The 12,500-nt window shown below is 51.2% G+C and overlaps 1 protein-coding gene across 1 annotated transcript in view; it reads right to left on the reverse strand.

Annotated features, from left to right (window-relative positions):
* Window positions 1-7,859: 7,859 nt before the first annotated feature.
* Window positions 7,860-12,500, reverse strand: part of inhbaa (inhibin subunit beta Aa) — a 9,582-nt gene continuing 4,941 nt past the window's right edge. The window contains exon 2 of the mRNA XM_055151206.1: window positions 7,860-9,700. Coding sequence (XP_055007181.1) covers window positions 8,895-9,700 — 806 coding nt within the window. The 3' untranslated portion in view covers window positions 7,860-8,894. The remainder of the gene's footprint in view (window positions 9,701-12,500) is intronic.

The following is a 12,500-nucleotide window of genomic DNA, read 5'->3' on the forward strand; positions in this document are numbered from 1 at the left end:
TGGACACAGTTGGACACAGTTGGACAGTTGGACAGTTGGACACAGTTGGACAGTTGGACAGTTGGACACAGTTGGACAGTTGGACAGTTGGACAGTTGGACACAGTTGGACAGTTGGACAGTTGGACAGTTGGACAGTTGGACAGTTGGACAGTTGGACAGTTGGACACAGTTGGACACAGTTGGACACAGTTGGACAGTTGGACACAGTTGGACACAGTTGGACACAGTTGGACACAGTTGGACACAGTTGGACACAGTTGGACACAGTTGGACAGTTGGACAGTTGGACACAGTTGGACACAGTTGGACACAGTTGGACACAGTTGGACACAGTTGGACACAGTTGGACAGTTGGACACAGTTGGACACAGTTGGACAGTTGGACAGTTGGACACAGTTGGACAGTTGGACACAGTTGGACACAGTTGGACACACACAGTTGGACAGTTGGACACAGTTGGACAGTTGGACACAGTTGGACACAGTTGGACACAGTTGGACAGTTGGACACAGTTGGACACAGTTGGACACAGTTGGACAGTTGGACACAGTTGGACACAGTTGGACACAGTTGGACAGTTGGACACAGTTGGACACAGTTGGACAGTTGGACAGTTGGACAGTTGGACACAGTTGGACACAGTTGGACACAGTTGGACACAGTTGGACAGTTGGACACAGTTGGACAGTTGGACAGTTGGACACAGTTGGACAGTTGGACACAGTTGGACAGTTGGACAGTTGGACACAGTTGGACAGTTGGTCAGTGGGACGTCGGTGGACACAGTTGGACAGTTGGACAGTTGGACACAGTTGGACACAGTTGGACAGTTGGACAGTTGGACACAGTTGGACACAGTTGGACAGTTGGACAGTTGAACACAGTTGGACAGTTGGACACAGTTGGACACAGTTGGACATAGTTGGACACAGTTGGACAGTTGGACAGTTGGACAGTTGGACAGTTGGACAGTTGGACACAGTTGGACACAGTTGGACACAGTTGGACAGTTGGACACAGTTGGACACAGTTGGACACAGTTGGACACAGTTGGACAGTTGGGGACAGTTGGACACAGTTGGACACAGTTGGACACAGTTGGACAGTTGGACACAGTTGGACAGTTGGACAGTTGGACAGTTGGACACAGTTGGACAGTTGGACAGTTGGACAGTTGGACAGTTGGACAGTTGGGGACAGTTGGACACAGTTGGACACAGTTGGACGCAGTTGGACAGTTGGGGACAGTTGGACACAGTTGGACACAGTTGGACAGTTGGACAGTTGACAGTTGGACACAGTTGGACACAGTTGGACACAGTTGGACAGTTGGACAGTTGGACAGTTGGACACAGTTGGACACAGTTGGACACAGTTGGACACAGTTGGACAGTTGGACAGTTGGACAGTTGGACACAGTTGGACACAGTTGGACAGTTGGACACAGTTGGACAGTTGGACACAGTTGGGACAGTTGGACACAGTTGGACACAGTTGGACACAGTTGGACAGTTGGACAGTTGGACAGTTGGACACAGTTGGACACAGTTGGACACAGTTGGACACAGTTGGACACAGTTGGACACAGTTGGACAGTTGGACACAGTTGGACACAGTTGGACACAGTTGGACAGTTGGACAGTTGGACAGTTGGACACAGTTGGACACAGTTGGACACAGTTGGACAGTTGGACAGTTGGACACAGTTGGACACAGTTGGACACAGTTGGACAGTTGGACAGTTGGACAGTTGGACAGTTGGACACAGTTGGACAGTTGGACACAGTTGGGGACAGTTGGACACAGTTGGACACAGTTGGACACAGTTGGACACAGTTGGACACAGTTGGACACAGTTGGACACAGTTGGACACAGTTGGACAGTTGGACACAGTTGGACAGTTGGGTTGGACACAGTTGGACACAGTTGGACACAGTTGGACAGTTGGACACAGTTGGACACAGTTGGACAGTTGGACACAGTTGGACACAGTTGGGGACAGTTGGACACAGTTGGACACAGTTGGACAGTAGTAAAGTTGGTGAAGTGCGCAGACATAAACAGAGGAGCAGACAGATCACACATGAGTCAGAGCTGATTCAGAGCGTCTGGGCCCGAGGACACGACTAAACACCATGTCCAAACCCACACCGCTCCGAGCGCCGCATGCACACACGCACTCTCTCACACACACACACACTCTCACACACACACACACACACACACACACACACACACACACACACACACACACACATACACACACACACACTCACACACACACACACACGCTCACACACACACACACACACACATACACACACACATACACACACATACACACACACACACACGCTCACACACACACACACACACACACTCTGAGTTTGTCTCTGAACGCGCGTTTCCGAGTCTTCAGCTCCGTCCCCACGCTGCGTCTCGTGCCCCCACCTGCCGCCCTCCGTCTCTCGCTCGGACACTCGGACACACTTGGACACTCGGACACTCGGACACTCGGACACTCGGACACTCGGACACTCGGACACTCGGACACTCGGACGCGCTCGCTCCGTCCTCGCCCTCTGTCTCGCGCTGTGGCATTTACACCAGACGTGTCCAGACGTCTCGTGTCTCCGCCGGTCGTCCTGTCGGTGCTTTGCGGGGACATCACGCCAAGGAGGGAGGCAGGGGGGGGGGGGGGGGTCACAAACTTTCACGACCCGAAGTCCATAAAACATGATTCATAAACCACAAAATAAAGTTGGATTTTTGCTTTATGGAACATTCATGAGGATATTTTATTATTTTTATTGACTGATCGTGTCTTTGAATAATTAGTTTTGCTTGAGTTTGAAACTGAAGCAGAAATTAAAGGATCCAGAAGTTTATCTGGACATTAAATTTAGAACATTTCTTTTTCTTTTCAACATTTAATTGAAGCAGCAAAACTGGAACAAAATATATTCAATAAAATAATGACAAAAATGTTAGAAATGATACAGAACTTCAGGAGGAGACGCAGCCGCAGCTTCACTCTGCTTCTGCTTCCGTTTCTGAGCTTCGGTTTCATTTTTGTGAGTGTCAGGTCAGTCTTTGGGAAACGTCATTCTACGTGTATGTCTACGAAGAATTGTTCAGCGGTTTCCACGGCGACGCGGGACACAGCAACAGCATCGGGAAAAAAAAGTTTAAAAAGTTTAAAGTCTGAAAAAGTGATTTAAAGAAACATTTTCATGATCAGGGTCAAAGTCACCGACCTGATCAGGAGACGGAACCGAGAGATGGAGGGAGGAGGAGAGGAGGAGAGGAGGACGGAGGGATGGAGGAGAGGAGGGATGGAGGGAGGAGAGTGTCGGAGGAGAGGAGGAGAGGAGGATGGAGGGAGGAGAAATGGAGAGATGGAGGGAGGAGTGTCGGAGGAGAGGAGGATGGAGAGATGGAGGGATAGAGGGATGGAGGGATGGAGGGAGGACAGTGTCGGAGGAGACGAGGATGGAGGATGGAGGGATGGAGGGCGGAGAGATGGAGGATGGAGGGAGGAGAGTGGAGGAGAGGAGGATGGAGGGATGGAGGGATGAGAGTGTCGGAGGAGAGGAGGATGGAGGGATGAGAGATGGAGGATGGAGGGATGGAGGGCGGAGAGATGGAGGGAGGGATGGAGGGAGGAGGGAGGAGAGTGTCGGAGGAGAGTGGAGGAGAGGAGGATGGAGGGATGAGAGATGGAGGATGGAGGGATGGAGGGCGGAGAGATGGAGGGATGGAGGGAGGAGGGAGGAGAGTGTCGGAGGAGAGTGGAGGAGAGGAGGATGGAGGGATGAGAGATGGAGGATGGAGGGATGGAGGGCGGAGAGATGGAGGGATGGAGGGAGGAGGGAGGAGAGTGTCGGAGGAGAGGAGGATGGAGGGATGGAGGGCGGAGGTCTAGACGCTCCATCTGAGTTTTGACAGATGGAGCAGAGACAAAGGTCAGAGACGCTCGACGCAGCAAAACAAACCCACGTGCCTCAAAACTAAACCTGAGACCAGAACTAAGACCAGAACTAAGACCAGAACTAAGACCAGAACTAAGACCAGACCAGAACTGAGACCAGAACTAAGACCAGACCAGACCTGAGACCAGAACTAAGACCAGAACTAAGACCAGAACTAAGACCAGAACTAAGACCAGAACTAAGACCAGAACTAAGACCAGAACTAAGACCAGAACTAAGACCAGACCAGAACTAAGACCAGAACTAAGACCAGAACTAAGACCAGAACTAAGACCAGAGACCAGAACTAAGACCAGAACTAAGACCAGAGACCAGAACTAAGACCAGAGACCAGAACTAAGACCAGACCAGACCTGAGACCAGAACTAAGACCAGAACTAAGACCAGAACCAGAACTAAGACCAGAACTAAGACCAGAACTAAGACCAGAACTAAGACCAGAACTAAGACCAGACCAGACCTGAGACCAGAACTAAGACCAGAACTAAGACCTGAGACCAGAACTAAGACCAGAACTAAGACCAGAACTAAGACCAGAACTAAGACCAGAGACCAGAACTAAGACCAGAGACCAGAACTAAGACCAGAGACCAGAACTAAGACCAAACTAAGACCAGAGACCAGAACTAAGACCAGAACTAAGACCAGAGACCAGAACTAAGACCAGAGACCAGAACTAAGACCAGAACTAAGACCAGAGACCAGAACTAAGACCAGAACTAAGACCAGAAGACCAGAACTAAGACCAGAACTAAGACCAGAGACCAGAACTAAGACCAGAACTAAGACCAGAACTAAGACCAGAACTAAGACCAGAACTAAGACCAGAACTAAGACCAGAACTAAGACCAGAACTAAGACCAGAACTAAGACCAGAACTAAGACCAGAACTAAGACCAGAACTAAGACCAGAACTAAGACCAGAACTAAGACCAGAACTAAGACCAGAACTAAGACCAGAGACCAGAACTAAGACCAGAACTAAGACCAGAACTAAGACCAGAACTAAGACCAGACCAGACCTGAGACCAGAACTAAGACCAGAACTAAGACCAGAACTAAGACCAGAGACTAAGACCAAACTAAGACCAGAACTAAGACCAGAACTAAGACCAGAACTAAGACCAGAGACCAGAACTAAGACCAGAACTAAGACCAGACCTGACCTGAGACCAGAACTAAGACCAGAGACCAGAACTAAGACCAGAACTAAGACCAGACCAGACCTGAGACCAGAACTAAGACCAGAACCTAAGACCTGAACTTGAGACCAGAACTAAGACCAGAGACCAGAACTAAGACCAGAACTAAGACCAGACCAGAACTAAGACCAGAACTAAGACCAGAACTAAGACAGAACTAAGACCAGAACTAAGACCAGAACTAAGACCAGAGACCAGAACTAAGACCAGAGACCAGAACTAAGACCAGAGAACTAAGACCAGAACTAAGACCAGAGACCAGAACTAAGACCAGAACTAAGACCTGAGACCAGAACTAAGACCAGAGACCAGAACTAAGACCAGACCTAAGACCAGAACTAAGACCAGAACTAAGACCAGAGACCAGAACTAAGACCAGAACTAAGACCTGAGACCAGAACTAAGACTAGAGACCAGAACTAAGACCAGACCTGAGACCAGAACTAAGACCAGAACTAAGACCAGAGACCAGAACTAAGACCAGAACTAAGACCTGAGACCAGAACTAAGACCTGAGACCAGAACTAAGACCAGAGACCAGAACTAAGACCAGAACTAAGACCTGAGACCAGAACTAAGACCTGAGACCAGAACTAAGACCAGAGACCAGAACTAAGACCAGAACTAAGACCTGAGACCAGAACTAAGACCTGAGACCAGAACTAAGACCAGAGACTAGAACTAAGACCAGAAACCAGACCTGAGACCAGAGACCAGACTTGGGCTCAGGAGTCTCTTTATGTTTTTACTGTAACAGAACATTTTGGTTCCTTTGATTGTTTGAAAATACTCAAAACTTTCACTTTTGTCTCCCCGTGCTAAGTCACTCCCCCTTCAGAGCCACAGTCTGTAGAAACACCTGCAGGTGGAACAGGACAAAATCAAAACCTCAGGATCCTGTCGCGACCAAACTGAGGCTCGACCCTGCAGCTCCAGAAAAGAGCCAGAAGATCCCAGTGTACGTCAGCGGAGTCAGAGTCAGAAGGAGCCAGAAGAGCCGCCGGGAGCACTTCCCTCTGTGCTGAGTCCCTCCCCCTTCAGAGCGTGGCACTAGTGAAACTCCTGCACGTCCCAGCAGGTTTGTCCAGTCGCTGTGTTCAGTTTTGTGTCGTGTTTTTGTGTTTTTATGCAGGATTGTGATGTGGGAGCATGTGGGCGGAGCCTCGTACAGACTCGTACTGCTGACTGTGAGGAGGGTCATTCCACACCACGACATTCAGCACGACATTATTACAGATGTGGTGTGTCAGATGCCCTCCCAGATGTTGTTTGTTTGTTTATTTTGTATTTAAATGAAAAGGTGATGATGGCCCCGCCCCCTCAGCTCCTCCTGACCAATCACAGGCCTGCTCCTCTGACTGACAGCTCATTACTTTGTCCCGCCGCGACCACGACAGACGAAGAAGAGCAGAGGTCTTCATCAGGTCTGACTCTGTTTAAAGCTCTATTCTGCTTTATTTGTGTTGATTATAATGTACGTCACTGTGACCCAGAGTGTGTGAGATCAGAACCACATAGTCCCGGTTCAGTCCCGGTTCAGTCCTGGTTCAGTCCCGGTTCAGGTGAGTCTGTGTTTGTTCATTTCTATAAATATAAAGATGATTAAAGGTAAAATTACATCTGTCTGAACTTCACTTCCTCTAAATGTGCAGAAAAAAAAACAGGACTGAACCAGGACTAAACCCGGACTAAACCAGGTCTAAACTAGGACTTAACCAGGACTTAAACAGGATTAAATCCAATAAAAAGCCTTGAGTCGTGAGTTTGAGTTTGAAAACCACATTTATTCAGATGTACAGACAGTGCTCAGGGGTCGCGCTCAGGGGTCGCGCTCAGGGGTCGCGCTCGGGGTCGCGCTCAGGGTCAGGGGTCGCGCTCGGGGTCGTGCTCGAGGTCGCGCCGCTTCACCTCCAAACGCAGAATAACTTAAGTTAAATAATAAATAAAATACAATTATTATTAATATTATGAATCTTCTTCTTCTTGGTGTCTGAGGCCTTTTAAAGACTCGAGTCTTTAATACTGTCAACACATGTAAACACACGTCCCTTTAAGTCCCCACACCCAACGGCCCGTCCCTTTAAAGGCCTATTCACACTTCAGAAGAACGTCCAGAGCCGACACATGTTCCTCCTCCTGTTGGACGGTTCTGCAGCTCTGTCCCTCGTCTTGGCTCTGGTCGGTTCTTTCTGTGTTCGTCGTTTCCTCATCGGGGTCGAGCAAGAAAAAAAAAAAGGATTTTGTTTTGAGTCACCGCTGGAGGAAACGGTGAGAAAATACAAACATCTTCAGCAGCAGAACGTCTTATGAAGTTTGAAATGTCAGAGCCAAATGAACTTTGTTCTTGTTCTTATCGCCTCAAGAACAAGAACAAAGTTCTTATGTTCTTATGAAATATGAACAGGCCTTAAGTCCCCAAACTGAAATGAAGAGTAACACTGTTCAGAACCGAGTTCCAGAGGCTCCAGAAGCTCCAGAAGCTCCAGAGGCTCCAGAGGCTCCAGAAGCTCCAGAGGCTCCAGAGGCTCCAGAGGCTCCAGAAGCTCCAGAGGCTCCAGAGGCTCCAGAGGCTCCAGAAGCTCCAGAAGCTCATGTTCACGGAGGTAAAATCAGGATTTGAACCACACAAGATAAATTAATTTGACATGACTTGAGGGAAGTGTCTTGCCCAGTGACACGAGGGCAGGTGAACTTGATCTGGGGCTCTGACTGTTGGTCATAAATGAGCGTAGTTTGTGTTCAGTGAAACGGTAGATTTGAGGTTCGGGGTTCGGGGTTTGGGGCTGTCGTTGGTCGTGTAGAATACTGTCTCTGTGCTGTTGGTGCGTCGTGACAAATCCAAACTAAAAACCTAAAAACACTAAAACGTCCAGAAAATCATCATCTGCACGACTGGAGGCGCAGAAACAGACGTCAGAGTGAAAAGGCCCAAGGTTTGAACCTCACACTTTCACTCTGACGGTTTGATGTTTTTGTGCCACTCGCGTTTGGAGAGTTTGGTCCTGTTTTAGTCTGGTTTTAGTCTGGTTTTAGTCTGGTTTTAGTCTGGTTTTAGTCTGGTTTTAGTCTGGTCTCGTATCTGGATGATTTTCTGTCAGTTTTATGTCGTTTACTCGATGATATCAGCGTCTGTTTCTACAGGAGGTGTTCACGCTCTGGATGTCAGATGTTTCTTGATCTTTGGGCTCGTCAGACTCGCTCACGTCTCTGCGACTCGACGACAGAGAAGAGGCGGAACTTTGTGCCACGTTTAGTTTCGTGTGGATCAGTAAATACAGAAATATGAAGCGTAAGGTCACACGTGTTTCCAGCTCGTGAACCTCCTCATCATCTGACTCCAGGCTAAACTTCGCTCTAGTGCAAAAAAGAACGTTTTGAACGTTTAAAAACATCAAACCAAGAACAGAAAAATGCAAAAACATGAAACATGGACAATAATAATAATTATAAATGTTTGGTTGGAGCAGCGAGGCCAACTTGTTCCATTCAAGTATCTGTCGTCAACAAAGTCGATAAAGTTTAAACATTTGAAGGAAACAAGTTGCATAGTTTGAGTTTGAGTTTGGCGCCTCAGAGTCGTCGGCGCTCGTCTCATAAATAATAACACTATTTTACACTTTCAGTTTGTCCGTAACAAAAATATATTAGATCTGTTTTATTTAAGAGTCTGAGTCTGGCGCCGCGGCCTGAGCTCGTTTACGAGCAGCCGCACTCGTCCACGATCATGTTCTGGATGTCCTTCTTGATGATCTTCTGCTCCTCGTTGTAGTAGAGCATGGACATGGCGCGGAGCCGCGTGGGCACGCAGCACGAGCGCAGGTTCTGAAAGGGGCTGTACCCGCGCATGCGGTAGTGTCCGATCACCGTGGAGTGGAAGGACAGGCTGGAGCCCGTGATGCTGGCCACGTGCGACGGGCAGTCGCCCTCGCAGTAGTTGGCGTGGTACCCGGGGGGCGCGATGATCCAGTCGTTCCAGCCGATCTCCTTGAAGTTGACGTAGAACTGGCGTTTGCAGCAGACCCGCACTTTCCCGTCGCACTCCAGGCCTCGTTTTTTACGTCGTTTGGAGTCGGAGAGGTCGTCCTGACGCACCACGGCCATGAGGAAAGGTCGGTGCGACTGTTCCCGCGCGCTCACTCTGGAGTCCGACGCCAACACGACGCTGGCGCCGGCGTCGGCGCACAGCGGGCAGGACACGCGCACGGAGAGCGTGGAGCCGTCTGAGCCTCTGGAGAGGAGGCTCTGCACGGCCGCGCTCACGGGGAAGGTGTGCCACCCGCTTCGCCGCGTGTCCACGTTCTTCTGGGCGAGCAGCACGTCCTCGCCCTGCGCCTCCGCCCGCAGGTGGCGCCGCCGAGGCTGGTACAGTCGGATCGTCACTTTGGCGCGACTGCGGTTGGATTTGGACAAACGCAGAAACAACCAAACGTTGGCCTGTTCCACCAGAGACAAACCTGAAGCTTCAGCCGAGAGAACGAAGTCCACAGAACCTCCAGGTCCTCCTGCCCACAACAAGAAGAAGAAGAAGAAGAAGAAGAAGAAGAGAAGGTCAGGACAGGTCAAAAACACAACAACATCTAAAATATTAAAACAAACTTTCACTGGAGAGGGAGACGGGCACAGGGAGACGGGCAGAGGAGACGGGCAGAGGAGACGGGCACAGGGAGACGGGCAGAGGGAGACGGGCAGAGGAGACGGGCAGCAAGGAGACGGGCAGAGGAGACGGGCAGAGGAGACGGGCACAGAGGAGACGGGCACAGGGAGACGGGCAGAGGAGACGGGCAGAGGAGACGGGCACAGGGAGACGGGCAGCAGGAGACGGGCAGAGGAGACGGGCAGAGGAGACGGGCAGAGGAGACGGGCAGAGGAGACGGGCAGAGGGAGACGGGCAGAGGAGACGGGCAGAGGGAGACGGGCACAGGGAGACGGGCACAGGGAGACGGGCACAGGGAGACGGGCAGAGGAGACGGGCAGAGGGAGACGGGCAGAGGAGACGGGCAGGGAGACGGGCAGAGGGAGACGGGCAGAGGAGACGGGCAGAGGAGACGGGCAGAGGAGACGGGCACAGGGAGACGGGCAGAGGAGAACGGGCAGAGGGAGGGCAGTGTGTGGTGGCAGCAGCAGTTGTGGGCGTGTGGCACTTCTCTCCATTCACACTGATCAAACACGACTCAGCACGAAAAAAAACCAAACAACCGTTCACTCCACTTCCTCTGCTCCGGGTCTGGTTCTGGTTCTGGTTCTGGTCTCAGGTCTGTGGTCTGGTCCTGGTCCTGGTCCTGGTCCTGGTCCTGGTCCAGTCTCAGGTCTCCGTTTCTGGTCTGATCTGTGGTCTGGTTTCGGACTGGTCTGTGGTTCTGGTCCTAGTCTGGTTCTGGTCTCTGGTCTGTGGTTCTGGTCTGGTTCTGGTTGTGGTTGTGGTTTTGGTCTCAGGTCTGTGGTCTGTGGTCTGGTCTTGGTCCTGGTCCTGGTCCAGGTCCAGTCTCAGGTCTCTGTTTCTGGTCTGATCTGTGGTCTGGTTCTGGTTCTGGTTGTGGTTCTGGATCTGGTCTCTGGTCTGTGGTTCTGGTCTGTGGTTCTGGTCTGTGGTCCTGGTCCTGGTCCTGGTCCAGGTCCAGTCTCAGGTCTCTGTTTCTGGTCTGATCTGTGGTCTGGTTCTGGTTGTGGTTCTGGATCTGGTCTCTGGTCTGTGGTTCTGGTCGTGGTTCTGGTCGTGGTTCTGGTCGTGGTTCTGGTCGTGGTTCTGGTCGTGGTTCTGGTCTTGGTCCGGCGTCAGGTCTCCCCCGCACAGACAGTAACGCGGTGACACGTTCAGGGACACTTTTAGCCTGGTTTTTCTCGGTTCTCTCAGAATAGAGCGTCTGACTCACCGTAAACAAACTCACAGCGTTTGGGACATTTCACTTTGACTCTGCAAATACTACAACTATTTATAGAACTACAAACATGGCCGACACACCACCAGACCAGACCAGGAACAGGACTGAGACCGGGACCAAGACCAGGACTACACCGAGACCAGACCAGGACCGGGACCAAGACCAGAACTACACCGAGACCAGACCAGGACCGGGACCAAGACCAGAACTACACCGAGACCAGACCAGGACTGGGACCAAGACCAGGACTACACCAAGACCAGACCAAGACCAGACCAGGACCAGGACCAGGACCAAGACCAGGACTACACTGAGACCAGACCAGGACCAGGACCAAGACCAGGACTACACCAAGACCAGACCAGGACTGGGACCAAGACCAGGACTACACCAAGACCAGACCAGGACCTGGACCAGGACCAAGACCAGGACTACACTGAGACCAGACCAGGACCAGGACCAAGACCAGAACTACACTGAGACCAGACCAGGACCAGGACCAAGACCAGGACTACACCAAGACCAGACCAGGACCGGGACCAAGACTAGGACTACACCGACCGTTTGGGTCCTGGTCCAGACCCGGTTGGGTCCTGGTCCAGACCTGGTTGGGTCTGACTCGGTGCTCTGGGCTCTTATTGTGGCGTTTGTGTTTAACTTAGACTCATCAGTCACTCAGCCTGTCATAATACGGAGCAGGGAATGCTGGGAAATGCGGTTCCAGGGATTAGACTGTTTAGACCAACTGTCCTCAGACTGAGCAGAGCACAGCTCAGGTGAACCACACACCCGGACTAGACCCGGACTAGACCCGGACTAGACCCGGACGAGACCCGGACGAGACCCGGACGAGACCCGGACGAGACCGGGACGAGACCGGACGAGACCGGGACGAGACGGGACGAGACCGGACTAGACCCGGACTAGACCGGGACTAGACCGGGACTAGACCGGGACTAGATCGAGTGTGGACCGGGTTTAGACCAGGTTTAGACCAGGGTTAGACCAGGTTAAGGCCTGGTTAAGATTTGGTTTAGACCTGGTTTAGTTCTGGTTTAGACCTGGTTTAGATGGTGTTTAGACCATTTAAGTCCTGACTGAGTCCAGGTTTAGTCCTGGCACAGTCCTGTTCGTTCAGAGTCACACCCTGTGGTTTTGAAGATCCTCAAACAAATGTTTTTGTTACATTAGTCCAACGACAATGAACCAGGACTAAACCCGGACTGAACCCGGACTGAACCAGGACTAAACCCGGACTAAACCCGGACTGAAACCCGGACTGAACCCGGACTGAACCCGGACTGAACCTGGACTGAACCCGGACTAAACCCGGACTGAACCAGGACTAAACCCGGACTAAACCCGGACTAAACCCGGACTGAACCCGGACTGAACCCGGACTGAACCAGGACTGAACCAGGAC

This window comes from Boleophthalmus pectinirostris, unplaced genomic scaffold (assembly GCF_026225935.1).
Source record: "Boleophthalmus pectinirostris isolate CB_2022bp ecotype Guang Dong unplaced genomic scaffold, ASM2622593v1 HiC_scaffold_15, whole genome shotgun sequence".
Taxonomy (NCBI): domain Eukaryota; kingdom Metazoa; phylum Chordata; class Actinopteri; order Gobiiformes; family Gobiidae; genus Boleophthalmus; species Boleophthalmus pectinirostris.